This window comes from Maylandia zebra, linkage group LG19 (genome assembly GCF_041146795.1).
Source record: "Maylandia zebra isolate NMK-2024a linkage group LG19, Mzebra_GT3a, whole genome shotgun sequence".
Taxonomy (NCBI): Eukaryota; Metazoa; Chordata; class Actinopteri; order Cichliformes; family Cichlidae; genus Maylandia; species Maylandia zebra.
Genome location: NC_135185.1, coordinates 30,367,287 through 30,389,552, shown reverse-complemented (window position 1 = coordinate 30,389,552; position 22,266 = coordinate 30,367,287). Strand labels below are relative to the sequence as shown.

Genomic DNA, 22,266 nt, shown 5'->3' with positions numbered 1-22,266 from the left:
TGTTATGTTGCCCTCAAGTTGCAAAGTGAAGCTTTAACTTATTCATGCTGCCACTTTTAGACTGGTTTTGATTACTGTCCCTTCTAGTACTATAATTATAGTAGTGCTGGAGGCACGCCTCCTTTCTTTACTCTTTGCTTCCAAGAAGCCAGACTCAAAATTTCACTAATTTGGCTGAGGTATGACAACGCCTGGACTGAATATCAGCGGCAAATTTAAATGCTTGGTTCAAATGGTTGTCGCTATGTGCAGAGTACGACACGGAGTATCTACAGCCATCTGTAAAACAGACAGGAAGCTCTGTCATGGTTTGGGACTGCATTCAGCCCGTGATGTTGTAGATCTTGTCAAAATTGATAGAATTATGAATGCAGAAAAATACCATCAGACTTGCATGCTACTCCACCATGCAGTACCATCTGGTGTCCAATTGGCAATGGCTTCATTTTGCAGTATGACAATGAGCCCAAACACACTGCCAATGCAGTAAAAGCATACCTTGATACAAAAACACACAGTGGAACACTATTGGTCACAGACTGTCCTCCCAAGACCTACATTATTGAAGCAGTGTGAGATCATGTTGGTAGAACAAAAGAAGGGAATAGAACAAAAGGCAGCCAACATATTTTCTTTCAAACTGTGTTACTCTATTTTTTGTGTTAATGCTGGCTGTTGTAGAAAATCTATTTCATTGAAATCCTCCATCTGGCCTCCCCACAGATTGAAGACATTGTTACACGAATCCAAGATGAGAAAGCAGGAGGTGTAGCCATACGGACTGTCAAAAGCTTCCTCTCCAAGATCCCAAGTGTGGTATCAGGTTAGTATTTGTGTGCAAAGGTGTGTGTGTGTGTGTGTGTGTGTGTGTGTGTGTGTGTGTGTGTGTGTGTGTGTGTGTGTGTGTGTGTGTGTGTGTGTGTGTGCACGCACCTGTTTAGACATCTTTGTGGGGACCAACAGTCACTTATGAGGACAAAGGTGCCTGTCCTCATGAGTTTAAAGGCATTTTTGAGACTCAAAATGTGGTTTTAGTGTCAGGGTTATAATTTGGTTATGGTTAGGTTTAGGATAAGGGTCAGGGTTAGGCACTCATTTTTGATGGTTAGAGTTAGGGTAAGCGGCTAGGGAAAGCATTATGTCAATTAGATGTCCTCACTAAGATATTAAAACGAGAATGTGTGTGTGTATGTGTGTGATCCCCATTGCTAATCAGCACAAACTTGTCCCAAGTGATTTATTCTATGATCAAACATAACTATCCATCCCAACTCAGACGACAATGTCCACCACCACAAGGCACAATGGTTTGGTGTGTGAGTCACTTTGTCAGATACCAGATGGGACACCATATTGGGGAGTTGGGAGATTTTTGGATCAACCTTTTAGTCAGTACTCTATCACCACCATTAGTGTGACACAACATGAGGGAAGAATACCGTACCATCCTTTCTGAAGAAAGAGGCTCGTAGAGTCGATCCTAAGGTACGATAAAGCTGTTATTGGTGGCACATGGTGGACCAGCATCTTATTAAGACACTTTATGTTGGCTTTTCCTCTAAATTGTCCCCCCATCTATACAAAATCATAAATCAGCAACTGGGGAAAAAAAAAACAAGTAAACGCTTGTTAGTGCAGTCTAACTGGAAGCTGTGTCTGCACACTTTGGCTGCTGTTGACTGATTTCAGATTGTTCAGCTCAAACACAATCAGTGACTAAAAACAGAACATAGGAAAAGGTGGGCTTAGGGATTAGGGTTGGGGCATTTCAAGCAAAAGCACTCCTCCCTATCCACTTGGAAAAATTCGACTAATCTTCCAAGATTGCCCCCAGATGACTTTGCACAGACTTGTATATTTGCCAACTTTACCTATGCTGGGCCTCATTTAGCGGACTTTGGCTTTGCTTTTTTAGAAGAGCATTAGATGCTACCATAGATTTAAGATATAAGAACAGTTGCATAAAATATTTGATATTTTTGTAATTGCAGTATTCACAAATGTCAAACATCCCTTGCAGGAACACAATGCAGACTCGCGCCCTCTCCTCTTGCGTTTTGCACATGAAGGCAGGTGTCAGAGTGAGTTTCTGTGGTCAGGGTGGAAGCAAAGTGTGCCTGCCACTCTGAAATGTCACCTTTTTGGTTAAGTAAGATAATACAGGTTAAATGGATCTGTTTTTTTCAGCGGCTGTTTATCTGTGTGTGAGGCAGTCAGTGAAGAAAGCACGACCTTTTGGGCTCATTTAAATTGCAGCTACTACTGTTAGAGGCAGATGATGTCTTTGCCAATAAGACCTTGGCCATTGAGGAAACTGCCCGTGGTGCCGTGCTGCCCTTGTAACTATCACAGAAAAGCTCCTCTCTTCTTTCTCTCTGTCTCCACAAACTGTACTCATTTACGTTTGTACTCCTGTGTGCCCGTGTATGAAGTGAGTCACCCCTCACGGACGAGGGGGTTGCTCCCTGTCCCGAGGCTGTTTCTGAGTCACTCCTTCACATGGCTCCCCCAGGACCGACAGCCTCGCGGTTTCTCTCTCCAGCCTCTGCTATGTGTAAGACGGGGCCAAAAAACGAGCCGTCCAGGAGCGAAAAGAGAACGAACCGCACCCTGATTACTTAACTTTATATTTACACACCTATTCAGCTTTGACCCACAGCTTCAAAGGGACGTGAATCACAAAGCTTATTTGTGTTTTCCACATTGCGGCTTTTGTTGAAACTGTTGCAGAGCTGGAATTGTGACGCCTCTTCTAACCCGTGTCCTTCTGTGAATAACAGGGGCGGACATTGTTCAGTGGCTGATGAAAAACCTCTCCATAGAAGATCCAGGTAAATGTCAGTACATGTAAGCACAGCAAAGCTTCCAATCGAAGACGACGGCAGCTTCACGTGTCTGCTTTCTTTCATGTCACCAGCTGAAGCCATCCATCTGGGCAGTTTGATCGCTGCCCATGGATACGTCTTCCCCATCTCTGACCACGTTCTGACACTTAAAGATGACGGAACCCTTTATCGCTTCCAGGTACGAAAAAAAAATCCACCTTGGGACTGTCCTTGATATGTGTTAGAAGGCCTTTAAATATAGAATAATGAGCTGATGGCAGTTTATCAGAGGGATGTGTTTATTGCGTGATACTAATGAGAGCAATCCCTCCTAAGCCTATTACTCATCCCACCAAGGTCGATACTGTGTACCCCTGCTGGATGCTTCATCAGAGCAGGAGGTGGCCTGTAGAACTGGGCCGATGGGTCAGTAATGCAGCTTGTCAGTCTGGTGGTTTTGTTTTGTTTTTTTTCCTTTGCTCCTTCTTCTTCTTATACAGCACGAACACTGACAGATCTGTCTGATGGCTACAGACTCTGCTATGACTCATTACTGTGACTGGGCCATTAGCATCTTAATCCAGCAAGCAGGCTACGCCAGGCAAGCTCCCCTATGGGAAGCGCTGAGCTGGCTACACGCTGGCTCTGCACTTTTTGCTGTTGCCAACCGTCCCTCGGCCCCTCCTCAGTCTACCGCTGGATGCATTTATCTTCACCTATTGTTCAAGATTAAAAGCCATTATTGCGGCTGTGCAGCGAGGGCAGCGAATGCCGCGCTTCCTTATTCAGCAGAGGCTAAAAATATTCCCTCTGATGTTGTCGTGATGCAACAGGCTCGCGTCATCGGAACCTCTGAAAAGAGTCCACAGTGGATTTGAAATGCGCTGGCCAGCCTACATTGCAAGAAATAGTGTCAGGGGGAATTTTGAATTGCTAGTCTACAAAAAAAAAGAAATTTTAAATATGTGCTACACCAGGAGAAGACCCAGATTTGATTATGTGCCTTCTGCTGTTTGTCACAAATTCACAGTTTTGTGCACAGAGTGGTGACTTTCTTTTGATTTGTCATAATTTCTTCCTCTCTGAATCCAAATGACACCGCTGAATGAGAGCACGTTAACTTTTCTGTTCATTACATTCAAACCAGCACACTCATCAGTGCCGGGCCTTTGCTCCCGAGCTAATTGCTTTTATGACAAATAGTGCGAATGAAAAATGTCCATGATAAGTTCTAATTTTGCCCTGTTATTAAGAGCGTATGATAGATGTGAATGATCCATTAATAATGGACTTGAGAATGAACTTTGAATGCATAATATCACTTGTAGTAGACTTTAAGATAGAGAGACTGCAGCTACCATTGCCATTGCAGATCATTACCTGGAGCGCGCAGAGGTCAAAGGTCACAATCAAACAAAGAGTACTCATCCATAAAAGGGGCAGGGGTGGTGGAAGTATTTGCTGTTTTTTTACTTGATGATAAAAAAAATTGATTATTTGTGTAAATAAGCAAAATCTTTTTTTTATTTATTCTTCCTGCTTTCATCAGTCTCCATACTTCTGGCCTTCAAACTGTTGGGAACCCGAGAACACAGACTATGGTGAGTCACACGCTATTCCCTGTTTCTCCATCAGTGAGATCTCCCTAATGCCTTCAGCTGTCTCATTTTCTCCACAACTGACATCTGTAGCTCTGTGGCTGACACTCACTGAGTATTGATCCATTCCCTGTAATGTATCTGGCCCCCGAGGAACCCCACCCCCGCACCCACCACCACCCCCTTCCCTCCTAACACCACCAGGGAGAATCCTGTGGGATACAATTAGCTTAACAAAATAAAGGGACAGCCACTGCTTTGACAGCATCTCTGGCTATCTGCATGGCATTTACTCGAGGTTTGGTATTTCAAAAGAGAACACATGGCCTGCCTGGCTGCTCTGGCAGGATGTGCATTAGTTCACACAGCTGCGGCCTTGGTTTAAAAAAAAAAAAGCAAACAAAGAAATCCCACCATGCATTGCAAGTATTCTTTTTGTTGTTGTTTTATTGTAGTTATGACAGTGCTTATTCCCCTCTCTATGTTTCACTCTTTGTCTTTGTCACCCTGCAGCCATTTACCTGTGCAAGCGCACGATGCAGAATAAAGCCAGGCTTGAGCTCGCTGACTACGAGGCTGTAAGTAAACTGTCGTTTTGGTTTAGCGATCGCCAGAAAGCTCCTAATTCAATTCCATCATAGTGCATGAACCATAGTATGATGATGCTCTCGATTTCCTGTTTTCCTTCACTTTGTTGAAAAACCAAAAACGTGCTGAAGCAGTCTCTTCTGGGCTTTTAAAATAACAAAATGTATTTACAAGAGGATAAGAAAAGGAAAACAAACAAACAACAAAAAAGAAGAACAACAACATCAAATTCTGAAAGGTAGATTTCTTTTCCAGGAACACCACTTTGAGGAATACAATGCAGTCATTTACCGGCCCCCAAATGTAAATAAAAATATCTTTAGGTATACCTGCATCAGCAGATCGATACAGTCTCAGGAGGGGCATTGCTGCAGTGCTGATCTCGTTGTTACACAATAGCAATCCGCTACACTTTAATATTCTAAATGACTCTGCAACTATTGTCCAGTGGACTTCCTTTCACTCCTATTCAGGTCACTTTATGCCTTCAGGCCTCATTGCTTTCACTGATAACATGCCTGCTTCTGTAGTTTTTTTTCCCCTCTGATTTTGTAACAAGCTCACATACTGTATTAATGCTTGAATAGCTTTTTGGAACCCAATGTTCACTCACAGGCACCAAAAAATGCAATTTCTACAGGTAAATACTGTTTATGATCATTGTTATAGTAATAAATAAACCTGAGAGATAAACAATCCACAAAAAGCACATTATCACCTCTCTTATTACCACAGGATACCTTGATTGGTTAGGACTGTAAACCCTTAACTCTAATGTTATGTTTTAGAACCAAGCAACTTAAATTTGTTTCATAAAATGTTAAAAATTATTGATGCAAGTTAATTCCCGTGTATGTCAGGTCTTGAGAAAGCATCTACTGTGCCTAATTATAAAGCGCATCTAACTTTCCCACAGTTATCCCTGTGGGGAATGCGTTTAATCATTGCAGTTTACTGGAGATGAAATCAATGATGTATACTGAAACAATATACCTGTGTGAAACTCACACTACATGTGGTATCGGCATCTTGTCATAAAAGTGAAGGCATCAGAGTGAAAAATCCAAGGGCCTTGAAATCAAAGTCAAGCCCTTGAAGATAAACTCCTTAAGTCTTCCTCTTACACCGTGTCTGATTGGCTCCTCCAGGAGAACCTCGCCAGGCTGCAGAGGGCTTTCGCCAGGAAGTGGGAATTTATCTTCATGCAAGCTGAGGCTCAAGTCAAGTGAGTATATCAGTTAATTTTCTAACTTCAGCACTAATGTGACAGGACAGATGTTGATACAATCAGGTTTAGAGAATGCTGAGCTTTGGCTGCCTGCACAGTGTTTGTGTTCTTTGTAAGCCTGACACCTGGTGGCTGAAATGTGCAAGTGCAGCGATAGTCCTGCAGTTAATGGCATACAGTAGCTGTCCTTTCTTGTCTTTTAAAATAGAAAATCAAAGTCTTGGCATCATTTAGTTGTTGCTGCTCTGTGGCTGTAAACGTGAGGATATAAAAAAAAGTCTTCTTATGTCTGGAGAGTAACGACAACAAGCAAATGCCAGCTGGTAAATGTCAGTTATGTAAGAGCTAGGTCCCACCAGGCCTCTCTTGGTGAACTGAGCAGACAGGTTAAGACCTACACTCCTGAGTTTCTTTGCTCTTTTGTCTGGCCTGTCTGTTTTTTTAACGTATGCCGGCAGCAGAGAGCAAGTATGGACCTTAGAGGGTTAATATTTCAGAGCCGTGAGCGTTTTATTTTAAAGACCTGTATCCTCTGCTCTCAGGATTGACAGGAAGAAGGACAAGGCGGAGAGGAAGATCCTTGACAGCCAGGAGAGGGCATTTTGGGACGTTCATCGGCCAGTGGTGAGTAACAGCCAAAATAAGGAAAAGAAAAAGTGCAGAAAGGAAAAAGAGAGTCACATGGTTCAACTAAAAAATGGAAATGAACTCAACAAAAGAACAGAAAAGAAGGGATGTTTTGTAGGTAGACAGTTTTAGCATTTAAACACTGAAAAGAGCAGATTTAGCTCCACATACTGTCCAGCAGATAGCCGTGTTGTGTTGTTGGTAGCACAATCAGATTTGGTGCCAGTCAATTTGCATAAGAGTCTTTTGTGAGTGTGGCGTTGCTCAATAGAGCACCAGCACCGTATTGTGTGAGCAGCACAAGTGTAGACAATACATGATGGAGAAACAGTCTTATCTGACCCAGAAACATGCTTTGTCTGCTGCTGCCTCCCACAGCCAGGCTGTGTCAACACCACAGAGATGGACATCCGCAAGTGCCGGAGAGAGAAGAACCCACACAGGGTAAAAAAGGTGAGAGGAAGAGACAAGCTGCCACCAACCACGTTCATTTTTAAATGTAATGTTTTTTAATAACTCTGCTGCTTAGTCATATATATATATATATATATAATATATATATATATATATTATATATATATATATAATATATATATATATAATATATATATATTATATATATTATATATATATATATATATATATATATATATATATATATATATATATATATATATATATATATATATATATATATATATTAGGGGTGCAACGATACACAAGATTCACGGTTCGGTTCGATACTTTGGTGTCACGGTTCGATATTTTTTCGATACAAATAAATGTTCATGCCTTTTTAATTTGTCATTTATTAAAATTATAAATATATATTTTAACTCAAAAGTACAGTTTTTAAATTTAATGTTGCTGAAACAAAAGTAATTAAAAAAATAAATATATCTCAGGGCTCGCAAAATTTCAAAATCCCTGGTAGCCCTTCGGGCAGGGACTCTTCAGTTTTTGGTAGCCCAAAATAAATGTAAGTAGCCCGAATAAAAAAGAGAGCAATTTTTTGATTGATGTTTTGTTTCCTTTACAATATTATACATTAAAGTATAATATTGTAAAGGAAACAAAACATTAATCAAAAAATTGTTGAAAAACAAATTACAACATTGTATAAAAATTACAATCATCAACTCAAATACTTGGTTCTAATTGAACAGAAATTTCTATGAACTTGTAAGAACTGTGTAGGACATGAATCAGTCTGTGTCAGATCCTGAATTTGAAATTTCCACTGAAGTCACGGGTAAGAGACAAGTGGAACCAAGATCGAGGCCGTTTGCTTTTTGAAGTTTGCAAAGACTGCTAAATTTTGCCAGTGGTAGTTCACTCTTTGCAACATAGTAGCTGTTCTAAACAGATTTTTCAGGTTTATTTTTAGTATGTTATTTACAATTGGTGTTTGTTCTGGGAAAGATATTGCAGACTGAGCAATAATGCATTTCTTGCATTTCTCATGGCTTCTAATGGGGGGCTTTCTTAAAATGACTGGTCCCAGTAACAAAGGCGCTTGTCGACTCAGAAATCGAGAGAAAACCAACAACACACCCGGCAGAACATTATGTTATTTACACGGGTGCACATAAGTGGTCCGCATGTGCGCATTCGCTGTCAAAATAAAAGACGCACCAGATAAGAAGTTGCAACGCGCGTTTGCGTCCATATAAAAAGCACTGTTTTTGTCTGCTAGAGTGGGATTTTCACGGCACATTCCACACCACATCTCTGTGCGTTCATTATTTGTTTGAAGCCAGCTCACCTCCTGCAACCACTTTTCCGAGAATATGCTCTTCTTTTGTGGTTCGGACTCCTTCTGACATTTCTTTGGAGGTGGAGGAACACCAAAGTAATTGGTTAAAGGAGCTTCTTCGACATCTTTAAGAGTTCTAAACTTTAAGAGTCTGTCCTCCTCCAGAAAATCTTATGTATGCAAACACACGTTGCGCGTTTTTGTTTTGTTTTTTTTGACAGCGAATGCGCACCTGCGGACCACTTATGTGCAGCCCCGGTTATATAGCTCGTCATATTGCAGCCACAGAAATTCTTTTGTCCATGAAACCATAAAGCTGCACTTTCTTTTTGCCTCATAGTCTGATTTGTCATAACTTTTCCGTTTTGTGGTAAGCTTTTCTTTGGCTGTCACTTCTTTACCCTGACCTGTCAGCAGAACTAAAATATATATCCTGCTGCTTTTACACGCGCACTCACATAACGCTCAGCGATTCTCTGCGCGATCAACCTCTCACATGTTTAAGCTGCGGGAGATTTCACTTGTCATGTTTGCATAGTAAGCTAACGATTGATAAGACGATGTCAGAGGAATTGGTGCACAAATTATCATCACTCACCAATCAGTGCTGTCGCTCTCTATACACAGTTCATGCGATTGCAAAGTGAAAGCAAAAAACAAGCGCAAATTCAAAGGCGACTTCAATATCAGAATCAGAATCAGAATACTTTATTGATCCCTGGGGGAAATTATTTATGTCACATATTGACAGTGGCTCACCCAATGACATAATTACCCAGCTACATTTCTGAAAGAATGCAAAAGCATTGACATATATTTTTCCTTCCTACAATAGCCCCACGGGCAGGGAAGAGATAGATTTTGGTAGCCCGACTGGAAAAATCGCTAGCTCCGGGATGTCGGGCTAGCAATTTTGCGAGCCCTGTATCTGATTGAGGAATCACTCATCTTTGGAAAAGAGAGTTTATTACAGAGAAATGTCTCTTTCCAAAATAAAAGCTATACTATCCGCTTCTCCTGGGCTATATTCTCAGCAGGATATTGTAGCGGGTCAGGGCTGTTCTGGGTTCTGTTTGTACAGTTATGTTTTGTTTATGTTGCCATAGTGACGGGTGACCCCTTTCGCCGGACGGTGTGTCCTTCCGGGGTCAGAGGGCGCCCTGTGTGTTGTTGTTGTTGTTGTTGTTGTTGTTGTTGCTGCTGCTGTGCGGTTGCTGTGCTGAACAGTTAGCTAGCGGCAGTGTTCTTCTGTAGATGTCAATAAACAGCTGTGCTCCCTGGCTAGCTCACGGGAAGCAAGACCAAACGACACCTCCGTCTCCTCCTTGTTTGAGAATCATGTGCTAACGGCTGTCTAAATGACTCGGGTAAAGTTTGTAGCATGCATGCTTGTTGTTTTTGTCTGCTTCCACTTGTCTTTGCACTAGGATGATGTCGGAGTAAATGTGCAGTCATATTCTTGTGTTCCCACTAGTGCTGTCAGCGTTAATCTCGTTGAAATGACGTTAACGCCACAACACGGCAAATCTCCGTTAATGAGCTAACTGGCTAACACACTAGTTCCCACCCATGTAATTGAGCATTGCGTGGCACATCCAACATACTGTTTTACTTTAGTCCATGACACGCTTACCTTCAGGGTCATGTATCTGATTGAGGAATCACTCATCTTTGGAAAAGAGAGTTTATTACAGAGAAATGGCTCTTTCCAAAATAAAAGCAATACTATACGCTTCTCCTGGGCTATTCTCAGCAGCATAATGTAGCGGGTCAGGGCTGTTCTGGGTTCTGTTTGTACAGTTATGTTTTGTTTATGTTGCCATAGTGACGGGTGACCCCTTTCGCCGGACGGTGTGTCCTTCCGGGGTCAGAGGGCGCCCTGTGTGTTGTTGTTGTTGCTGCTGCTGCTGTGCGGTTGCTGTGCTGAACAGTTAGCTAGCGGCAGTGTTCTTCTGTAGATGTCAATAAACAGCTGTGCTCCCTGGCTAGCTCACGGGAAGCAAGACCAAACGACACCTCCGTCTCCTCCTTGTTTGAGAATCATGTGCTAACGGCTGTCTAAATGACTCGGGTAAAGTTTGTAGCATGCATGCTTGTTGTTTTTGTCTGCTTCCACTTGTCTTTGCACTAGGATGATGTCGGAGTAAATGTGCAGTCATATTCTTGTGTTCCCACTAGTGCTGTCAGCGTTAATGTCGTTGAAATGACGTTAACGCCACAACACGGCAAATCTCCGTTAATGAGCTAACTGGCTAACACACTAGTTCCCACCCATGTAATTGAGCATTGCGTGGCACATCCAACATACTGTTTTACTTTAGTCCATGACACGCTTACCTTCAGGGTCATGTATCTGATTGAGGAATCACTCATCTTTGGAAAAGAGAGTTTATTACAGAGAAATGGCTCTTTCCAAAATAAAAGCAATACTATACGCTTCTCCTGGGCTATATTCTCAGCAGCATAATGTAGCGGGTCAGGGCTGTTCTGGGTTCTGTTTGTACAGTTATGTTTTGTTTATGTTGCCATAGTGACGGGTGACCCCTTTCGCCGGACGGTGTGTCCTTCCCGGGTCAGAGGGCGCCCTGTGTGGTGTTGTTGTTGTTGTTGCTGCTGCTGTGCGGTTGCTGTGCTGAACAGTTAGCTAGCGGCAGTGTTCTTCTGTAGATGTCAATAAACAGCTGTGCTCCCTGGCTAGCTCACGGGAAGCAAGACCAAACGACACCTCCGTCTCCTCCTTGTTTGAGAATCATGTGCTAACGGCTGTCTAAATGACTCGGGTAAAGTTTGTAGCATGCATGCTTGTTGTTTTTGTCTGCTTCCACTTGTCTTTGCACTAGGATGATGTCGGAGTAAATGTGCAGTCATATTCTTGTGTTCCCACTAGTGCTGTCAGCGTTAATGTCGTTGAAATGACGTTAACGCCACAACACGGCAAATCTCCGTTAATGAGCTAACTGGCTAACACACTAGTTCCCACCCATGTAATTGAGGATTACGTGGCACATCCAACATACTGTTTTACTTTAGTCCATGACACGCTTACCTTCAGGGTCATGTATCTGATTGAGGAATCACTCATCTTTGGAAAAGAGAGTTTATTACAGAGAAATGGCTCTTTCCAAAATAAAAGCAATACTATACGCTTCTCCTGGGCTATATTCTCAGCAGCATAATGTAGCGGGTCAGGGCTGTTCTGGGTTCTGTTTGTACAGTTATGTTTTGTTTATGTTGCCATAGTGACGGGTGACCCCTTTCGCCGGACGGTGTGTCCTTCCGGGGTCAGAGGGCGCCCTGTGTGGTGTTGTTGTTGTTGTTGTTGCTGCTGCTGTGCGGTTGCTGTGCTGAACAGTTAGCTAGCGGCAGTGTTCTTCTGTAGATGTCAATAAACAGCTGTGCTCCCTGGCTAGCTCACGGGAAGCAAGACCAAACGACACCTCCGTCTCCTCCTTGTTTGAGAATCATGTGCTAACGGCTGTCTAAATGACTCGGGTAAAGTTTGTAGCATGCATGCTTGTTGTTTTTGTCTGCTTCCACTTGTCTTTGCACTAGGATGATGTCGGAGTAAATGTGCAGTCATATTCTTGTGTTCCCACTAGTGCTGTCAGCGTTAATCTCGTTGAAATGACGTTAACGCCACAACACAGCAAATCTCCGTTAATGAGCTAACTGGCTAACACACTAGTTCCCACCCATGTAATTGAGCATTGCGTGGCACATCCAACATACTGTTTTACTTTAGTCCATGACACGCTTACCTTCAGGGTCATGTATCTGATTGAGGAATCACTCATCTTTGGAAAAGAGAGTTTATTACAGAGAAATGGCTCTTTCCAAAATAAAAGCTATACTATACGCTTCTCCTGGGCTATATTCTCAGCAGGATATTGTAGCGGGTCAGGGCTGTTCTGGGTTCTGTTTGTACAGTTATGTTTTGTTTATGTTGCCATAGTGACGGGTGACCCCTTTCGCCGGACGGTGTGTCCTTCCGGGGTCAGAGGGCGCCCTGTGTGTTGTTGTTGTTGTTGTTGTTGCTGCTGCTGCTGTGCGGTTGCTGTGCTGAACAGTTAGCTAGCGGCAGTGTTCTTCTGTAGATGTCAATAAACAGCTGTGCTCCCTGGCTAGCTCACGGGAAGCAAGACCAAACGACACCTCCGTCTCCTCCTTGTTTGAGAATCATGTGCTAACGGCTGTCTAAATGACTCGGGTAAAGTTTGTAGCATGCATGCTTGTTGTTTTTGTCTGCTTCCACTTGTCTTTGCACTAGGATGATGTCGGAGTAAATGTGCAGTCATATTCTTGTGTTCCCACTAGTGCTGTCAGCGTTAATCTCGTTGAAATGACGTTAACGCCACAACACGGCAAATCTCCGTTAATGAGCTAACTGGCTAACACACTAGTTCCCACCCATGTAATTGAGCATTGCGTGGCACATCCAACATACTGTTTTACTTTAGTCCATGACACGCTTACCTTCAGGGTCATGTATCTGATTGAGGAATCACTCATCTTTGGAAAAGAGAGTTTATTACAGAGAAATGGCTCTTTCCAAAATAAAAGCAATACTATACGCTTCTCCTGGGCTATATTCTCAGCAGCATAATGTAGCGGGTCAGGGCTGTTCTGGGTTCTGTTTGTACAGTTATGTTTTGTTTATGTTGCCATAGTGACGGGTGACCCCTCTCGCTACATCACATGAAAACCAAAATAATTCCAAACGCCAGATCTGAATGAGGGTGGGGGAGGTTTAATTTGCCATGTTGCAAGGAGAGCTTAACTTCTGTCTTGCTAGCTTGCCCTGCGCTCTTCCTTCTGACGATGCTGTCTGTGTTGAACGCTCAGTGGATCTGCGCTCGACAGTGCAGCCTAGGCGGAGTAGTCGAACACAGATTCACTGAGCGCTCAACACAGACAGCATCGTCAGAAGGAAAGGTGATAAAATAAATTACAAATGTTGTATTGTTCGATACATATGCGTACCGAACCGAAAGCACTGTATCGAACGGTTCAATATCGATACGAGTATCGTTGCACCCCTAATATATATATATATATATTTTGCTTGTTTGGAATATTATAAACATGAGAATCAGTTGCTTGGAGTATCATCTTTTGTGTGTTCAAAAAAACAAACAAAAACCTATCGGCTGATCAGATTTTTAATTCAACACATATCGTTATCAGCATCGGTCTCCTAATAAAAAAACTTCTAATAAAAAATTAATGGCATTTTTATTATTTCTATTAAAATTAATCTAAAAATATTTCCTTTTCGGTTTTGTTTCAAAGCTTACTAAGTGGTCTTTGTGTGCAGCTGTGAAAATGTCCTCTTCGACACTTTAGATCCCTTATTCCCTGACACAATACTGAGTCCTGCTCCCAAAACAATCACCAGACATACATCAAAATGGGGTTAACAACATGGCAGCGGTAACAAATTGAAACCGTGTCCCACGTGTGTCTCCACTCGCCCGCTCTAGTCGGTCTATGGAGTACCAGATGATGGCCAGAGCCAACCGAGTCCTGTCCACATCGGCTCCCAGCCGACCAGGAAGACCACCAAAGACGATGTTCAGAAGGAGGTGAGCCAGGGCGTTGTTACCGTCAGCCTGCCTCACTCATCCATCATAACATAGCCGCGGTTGGGGACGTAGACCGATGAGCCGTTCCCTTATTTAACCTCCTCATTACTCCTCCTCCCTCTCCCACAGATTACCTTCTTGAACATCCAGCTGGAGAGACACTGTATGAAAGTTTCCAAAGTGGCCGACAGTCTCATGACCTACACCGAGCAGTTCATGGAATATGACCCCTTTGTGTCAGCCGTAGAGCCTTCGAACCCATGGATCAGTGACGACACTACCTTCTGGGACTTGGAGGCAAGGTGAGGCTTGAAACGGGGAAAGCATGTTGGGATGTGACCTGAGAGTGTGCCAGGAACTAATGATGCTTTAAACCCACACTAAGGTCAGGTGGAGTGTAGAGGTCTCAGTGCTAATGAACTGTTGCTATCCTGAATTAGCTGGGATCTGTCTGTTTGGATCTCATCTCACATGAACACTAACACTGGCATTCCCAAAGGTTCACTCTGTCCTGACTTGCTGGTCGTGACTCTCTGTAGGCCAAGTGACCAGACCTTCTATTCTATTCTATCCCATCTTATTCTGTTTTTTTCGGATGTGTTTCAATGTGAGCAGTCGCGAACCCACCCAGCAGCGTGTGAAGAAATGGGGCTTCTCCCTGGAGGAGGCGCTAAAGGACCCAGCAGGTCGAGACCAGTTCCTAAAGTTCCTGGAATCAGAATTCAGCTCAGAAAACCTGCGGTAAGAATCTCTATTATTTGACTTCTGTAAAGGTTTATGTTTTTTTGCAGTCTGGTATGTTGCAGTAGCATGATGCTGCTGCTATAAAATGCAGAGCTATGCTTTTTAGTGGCTAAAGAAAACAAGGCATGTGTGATAAGAGTGAAAGAAGTCATAAAAAATGTAAAATTGACACTGTAAACACATTTTCTGGAAGTTGTTATTGACTGTGTATGGCACTGTTGTAGGTTCTGGTTAGCAGTGCAGGATTTTAAGCGACGGCCACTCCATGAAGTTCCCTCCAGGGCGCAGGAGATCTGGCAGGAGTTTCTGGCTGAAGGAGCTCCAAGCTCCATCAACTTGGACTCTCACAGCTACGAGCGCACCAGCCAGAACCTCAAAGACCCCGGACGATACAGCTACGAGGACGCTCAGGTGGGGGGGGGACAGATGGACTCACGTGGCTTTACGTGCTCACTTTTGATTTATCTTGGCGCTCTTCTTTGCCCAGATCTATTTTGAGTTCACCTCAAATTTACTTTACACTGCATCCCCAGTGACAACGCACAAACTCGTTTGCTTTCCCTCTAATTGGCTAAACTCTCCATACTCATGTTACACAACGGAATGAATGAGGGCAAGGATGAATAAAAAGAAAGAGGAGAAGGGAGGAATGACAGAGTGTGTTTGTGTGGGGAGCTAATGAGCCGACTAATTCCATGAATAGGTGGTTGAGTCGGTTCACAGTAGATTCCTCTGCATTCAAAGTGCGTCGGTGATGTGTGACGTGCAACGCCTCTCACTGGCAGGACATTACTCAGCTCTGTCTTGCAGGACTTTGTTGCTCATGTCAGTACTCTCGGTTTGCATCACCTCTTGCATGCATTGCATTACCATAATCAGGCCTCTCTTTATTTTATTTTATTTTCTTTACCACACTTTCTCCTTTATCACTCACAGACCAACGCGCGCTTATGTGGCCTTCTTTATCTTGCAGGAGCACATATTCAAGTTAATGAAAAGTGACAGCTATGCACGCTTTTTGCGATCCAACATCTACCAAGACCTCCTGTTGGCCAGAAAGAAGGTGAGCTGCACTCGCTGACCATGATTTCGGCTCCACATTTAACATGATGCAATCACTCTTTTTGCGTTCCTCATATTGGTTTGATTTTATTCTATCATTTAATAAACATGCCAGGTTTATAATCACTTTATGTATATCAATCAAAAAGTAGATATTTTATCTATACTATATGCTGCAAGGTAAATGGAATGTAAATTACTACGTTTACATTTCAGGTTTTCTGCTTCATTTTATATTAATAAAAACACACAATCATCTTTAAATAATGATACAATGTCATGTTATGCAACATTAGTGCTAACTACAAATCATTGGTCCTTATTGGTATTATATCTGTATATTGATACACTACACTGTCAAGGTTTGAAATATAATAAAAATGTCATCTGGCCTTTACCAGGTTTTAGAATTAGACAATACAACTTCAGATAATTAACAACACATGAAATATTACACTGTGCCATTATTTTTTTAACAAAATTAAGCCAAAATGTTGAAGCAGTGAGTGAAAAACTAAGCGAACGCTTTCTGCTTCCATCGGAATTTAGAGGGTAAGTAGCAGCCAGGTCCTGCCAATCAAATATACTCGACTAACTCACCAATCTGCAAGTGTTTTGTCAGTTTCCAGGTCTGGGATGTTAAAGAATGTATTAACGCAATGCCAAGGAAGAAAGGCATGAACAGCGACCTTAGAGAAACAATTCATCAATCTGGGAAGGGCTGTAAGGTCATTTCCTTCATCATAATACAGCGAGGAAGATTATTCACACGATGAAAGCATTCGTGACAGCTGGGAATCTTCCCAGGAGTAGATTCACATTTGCAATGCTCTGAGAAATCTCAAAAAACAAAGAAACAAAAAACATGCTCATATCTAAATGTTCAGGTTCATGGCATACAATCAGAATGAGACTGAACAAGTACGGCTTGTTTCAAAGATTTGCCAGGAGAAAGCCTATTCTCTTTAAAAAGATCATGGCAGCGTGGCATAAGTTTGCAAAGTTGCATCTGAACAAATTGCAAAACGTCCGGAACAATTTCCTTTTTACAGAAAAGGCCGAAGTGGAGATTTATGCCCCTAACGCTCAGCACCGTGCTTGGCCAAGCCAAACACACCACATCAGCACAAACAGCTCATACCAACTGTCAGGCACGGTGGTGGAGGGATGATGTAAGCTTGTTCTGCAGCAACAAGACTTCGAGTCGACCATAAACTCCTTCGTATATCAGAGTATTCTGGAGACAAATGTTCATTTTTGTAAATGAAATAATGACACAGTGTAATATTTCATGTGTAACTGTTCGTCTGGTGTATATTTAATCATTTTACAACCTGTCAAGGACCAGCTGATAATTTTTATTATGCCCTCATATGTAAAACTTTAGAATTGAGGGTGTACTTCGTTTTTTCACATGACTTTAGGTAACGAAGTCTTTGTGGTATTGTTGGATGTAATGATCTTCTTCCACCACTAGTCAGTAGTGTTGGGTGATATTGCACTTTTAAACGTGATGTTTTGTTACTGTAGTTTCTATTAAAAATGTTACTTGATAGGGTTCTTTTATGCTTCCACACAAAACCTCTGAAAAACTTATAATCAGGCAGAATTTACATTATAATGTTCTTCTTGTCCTTTTCACCCATAAAATGACAAAAAAATTTAAATACTTCCTCAATGTAAATGCTGTCCTTTCTGCTATCTTGCTAGCACATGCACACGTATACTAGTCCAGTATGCAGCTCCCTTCCAAAAGCACTAGGAGAAAAACAAAAGGAAATATGCATTTTCTTTTTTTTTATTGTTTTGCAGTAACAAAAAAATTGCAAAAGATTCAGACTGTTTTAAAAAAAGAAGAAGAAGAATATATGCATGGGAAACAAACATATTCAAACAAGCAACTCAAGGTTTGGGACTTACTGAAGTATTTGGATCACATTGAAATAAAGTGGGTCATTTAATGTCACGTAGCAGCATTTCACAGCTCTTAATAAGGTCTTCAAAGCACCGTAAGGCTACAAGCAGAGCCCCAAAAAGGCACAACCACTGTGCCCAAAATGCAGGTGCAAGGAAACTGCTAAATTATTTAAAATGTCAACGGAACAGTCTTGAAAAAAACATGAGATCATATGCCAAACACAGACAAACCGCTGTGTAAAAGAGGAACAACAGCCAGCCTGAAAAAGAAACTTACAGAGCACAAGTATTACCGTGTTATATAAAAATTCTATGCTACTTTTGTCTGTCTCCTTCAGTGTAACCTTTAAATCTCATGTAGCAGCACTCATTTAGCTGTTTAACTGTAATGCAGAGCTTTTCAGCAAATCACAGCTTCTCTGTTCATGCTAGCCTTTCTGCCCTTTCCCCCTTTGGACACTGCTCCTTGTGCTGGCCTGTCACTGATTCCACTTCATTCCCTAAAAATAATAAATGCAACCCCTTGCACTCTCCGTTGGCCCTCATTTTTTATTTTTTATTTTATTTTGCAATGCTTGGCCCCCCTTTTTTCCCTCACTAACAACATCACTCCCAACTCCCTCGTCAACACCCATACCTGACCCAAACACTCACCCTGCTTCCCCCCCTCCAAAACAGCAGCCAGCAGACACTGAACAGGGCCGCCGCACCTCCTTGGAGAAGTTCACCCGCAGTGTGGTAAGTCATGTGGAGCTGGGGGCTGTTCATATCACAAACCACACTGGCTGGCTCACTATCAGTGGCTTGTTTGCAGTTATAACCATGTTACACTCTGTTGTGAATTTTTTTTAGACCTTTAATAGGACGTGTGTGTGTGTGTGTGTGTGTGTCAATAAGTTAACACCCTAGTCACTTTGAATGGTCACAACCTAACACTTTTTGATCAAACCACATTGCTGGTAGAGATTCTTTGTGTTACTTTTGCTGTCGGAACCTCAGACTGGTAACGAGTTTTCGTTTTAATCTACTTTCCAGGGCAAGTCATTGACGGGAAAACGCCTGACAGGCCTGATGCAGTCATCCTGACACAGCCTGTGCTGCAGGGGCACAGCCAGACCCTGTCGGGTGGGTGGCTGCCGCACAGGGGCCGGGGCACGGGCACAGACAGTGGAGCTGGGCTGGACAGGGCTGCTGTGGAGGCTCTCAGACACTGCTCCGAGGACTGCTGCCATATTGGTATTGCAGCACTGGGCTTGCTGGGGTGAACACCCCAAATTGAAACACTGATGATGAGACAATGTCGACAAGGGGAACCTCAGCCAACACACAGCACGGCATGCAGCGTACAGTACAAGCAAATGCAGTGCAGGGCTCTTCATCACTTAGGCGGCAAACTGGTTGTGAGTCTCGATGAAGCTGATCAGTTTATTGTTTTCAGGTTGTTTTATATTAAGCGTTATTAGAAACGAAAAGAACATCTGCTAAATATTCTTTGATAGGACTGCGTGTAACTCGCCACAACGTTTGCAGTGATGACTATCGTCTTATGATTTCGGGATCCAAAAATAGCTGCAGCCAATCCTAACTCGGACATAAATACAAAGTCTAAGAGGCACATCAGCACAGACACAAATCTGTTTGACATTTGCCTCTGTACTCACAAAGCAGCCAGCAATAAATAAAGCCTGTCCAGTTTTTTTTGATTGTTTTGTTTTTAGAAATATCCAACCTCTTTTTATATCTTTCTATTATATTTGTGTCCTAAGCGAAGCACGTGTCAGTTAAACAGCGAGCACAGCTTTAGCACTGTGAAAAGGCGCAGTACAAAGCCTGTATTCTCCACGCTGAGAGGCATCTACAAAATGGATTTTTAGAGGTATAACTTTTCATGCTTCATTACATTCCAAAATTTGACATAAGGGCTTAATGTAGCATTCACACTGCACCGTGGCGTGCTTCATCCAAACGTCTGTGTTGAGAATTAATGTTTCATTTCTACAACACTGCTCTGTAATGAGACGCGTGGCGATGATTAATTTCTTCTGGCTGGCAAATTATTCATTTGCTTTGAGAGGTTCAAAAACGTGGCTGTGCAAACAGTTGTGGTGTGCAGCGCCGTTTAGTCACAGCCATACGTACACAGTCACAGGCCAAATAGCATCTCCGGTTTTTTTTAGGCTTCTGCTGTAGTATTTAAAGTATCCAGTGCCATGGGTCCATCTAGTGGTGGCTGAACCACAGGACCAGAAACCAGAGTGTTAAAAGACTGAACTGTGCTGTCTTCATATCATGATATCAGAACAAGTTGATCTCCCGTCTTGGAGACGTTACAAGGCCTGCTACTCAATATAGGATCACTTATTGCTTTTTTAAAACTGCATGAATATTTTTTAATCACAAAATGTTACCTGATCATTTAAAAAACAAACATTTTTTTTGTTGTCTCCACGAATTATCTGTCGTGTTTTAATGACTATGGGGGGAAAAAAAGAAATATTTGCATGCTGGACTATTATGGAGTGCTAATTTAGGGAAGGATGGTTGGATTCTCCAAAGAGGGCACACAGACAGGGACCAGCCCTGCACCGGAGCAACACTCCTCAGCGAATCAACATCTAAGCCCCGAACTGCAACTGGGAACAATATTTGACCCTCGATAGACGACGCACACCGAAGATAAAAGGCCTCTCTGCTCCACTGTGGCTTCAGACTCCTTCTACATACAGAAAGTGCTTGGACTGAGGAGATTATGGTCTCACAGCTCCCCCATGAGGCCAGTGACTGCTATAGAGATAAACTACGCTGCTGAATGAGTCAATCATCTATTCTTTTGTATTAGAGTCGTTGCAATGCACTGTACAGGTCATATTAGTAATTATTGTTAACATAAACCAGTAACCTCGTTGAGTATAAGGTAGAGAGATATGCTTAACTCGAGTCGATGTACCAAATGTTATCCTCAGCACAAGACACAATGACACTATGTATCGAGTGCATTGTAAATGTAAATTGGCTAAATTTCATTAACCAAAAGCACACTTTATTATGATATGGGCACATTACTATGCATGTAACATATTCAGGGCATTTTGTGCTTTTAGTTTCGCAATCAGCAAGATAACTACTGGCACTCTGAAACACTCAAGCACCTGCTGTCTATTCATGGGTACCAAATAATAAATACTATGGACCTGTCTGCTTTGTGCTGCTGTCTGGGTGTTTTTACTGCCTTGAGCCATAAAGCATAAAAGATTCTGGCAGAGATTTAGAGAAGCAGTTTTCATGCCGTAGATATGTGGAGTCAAAACGAGCCATACGTTTGTTGTAGTTTTGCCTTTATATACACCAGCGTGGATTTTTAAGTCAAACAGTCAAGATGAGGTTGAAGTGCAGATTTTAAAAGGTGTAACAAAAGTGTTACATTAACTGTTTAGGGATTGTTTTTATACGCACTCCCCAATGCACTGTAGGGGTGTAAGGAAACAAAATCATGAAGAAAAAAAACAAACCATTAGGTCCAAAATGGAAATATGGACCTAATATTATAACATCGATTCATCATCTTGACATCACTGAATTGAATTACTAGCTAAAGGAATCTGAAACAGGCTTTTAAAGAGACACTGCATTGGCATTTTTTAAGCATAACAGTTAGTTTAAGTGGTGTTGTGTAATAATAAAAATAATAATAAACTTTATTTATCCCCTCTGGTCCTAAAATTAGTTCATGGGGCCATTAACAGCTGTTGACTGGAAGATCTCAGACGTGTAGGTTCTAGAAGGTCACACAGGGCTACAATTTTATAATGAATTCTAAGATATACCGGTAGCCAACGTAAAGAGATTAAAACTGGAGTGCTGTTTCTTTCGTGTAGCAGCAGCATTCTGTACCAACTGGAGACGGTCAAGATCCTTCTTATTCAAACACATAAAAAAGGCTGCTACTATAATCAAGACAAGACGAAAAGAGGAATGAATAATCATCTCTAAATCCGCTTTTGACACCAGAGTTCAAAGCTTAGAAACATTTCTCATGTGGGAAAAAAAACAGTTTCTGATTAATCCACAAATGATGCCAAGGTTTCTGAGGTTTGGTTCGACAGAAGAGGGCAATAGACCAAGGTATTGCTTGATTTCAGTTATTTGGTTCTCTCGGGGAATAAATAGGGTTTCTTTTTTCTTTTTTATCAGAGTTCACCTACAAGTAGTTTTCAGACAGACTCTGGTTAATACTACTAAAACAGTTTATTACACATCAGAAAATTGCCTGATTATTTGGCCTAGGGGCAAAATAAGAGAATAGGTCCCAAGACTGAGCCCTGTGGTACCCCACACAGCA

General features: G+C 42.1%; 1 protein-coding gene across 4 annotated transcripts in view; it reads left to right on the top strand.

Moving 5' to 3' along the window:
* LOC101482755 (regulator of G-protein signaling 6) overlaps positions 1–21,130 on the top strand; it is a 46,971-nt gene extending 25,841 nt beyond the window's left edge. The window contains exons 3-17 of one of the 4 annotated variants that reach the window (XM_004540746.5): positions 724–823; positions 2,781–2,831; positions 2,918–3,024; positions 4,375–4,426; positions 4,937–5,001; positions 6,160–6,236; positions 6,782–6,863; positions 7,245–7,319; positions 14,103–14,204; positions 14,334–14,506; positions 14,820–14,945; positions 15,173–15,359; positions 15,922–16,011; positions 18,609–18,665; positions 18,963–21,130. In XM_004540746.5, the coding sequence (XP_004540803.1) occupies positions 724–823; positions 2,781–2,831; positions 2,918–3,024; positions 4,375–4,426; positions 4,937–5,001; positions 6,160–6,236; positions 6,782–6,863; positions 7,245–7,319; positions 14,103–14,204; positions 14,334–14,506; positions 14,820–14,945; positions 15,173–15,359; positions 15,922–16,011; positions 18,609–18,665; positions 18,963–19,013 (1,395 nt within the window). In that variant the 3' untranslated portion in view covers positions 19,014–21,130. Of the gene's footprint in view, positions 1–723; positions 824–2,780; positions 2,832–2,917; positions 3,025–4,374; positions 4,427–4,936; positions 5,002–6,159; positions 6,237–6,781; positions 6,864–7,244; positions 7,320–14,102; positions 14,205–14,333; positions 14,507–14,819; positions 14,946–15,172; positions 15,360–15,921; positions 16,012–17,720; positions 18,444–18,605; positions 18,666–18,962 lie in introns of those variants that run through there. The other 3 variants (XM_004540745.5, XM_004540748.5, XM_076877896.1) reach the window with 3 other exon arrangements.
* The last annotated feature ends 1,136 nt before the right edge of the window (positions 21,131–22,266 follow it).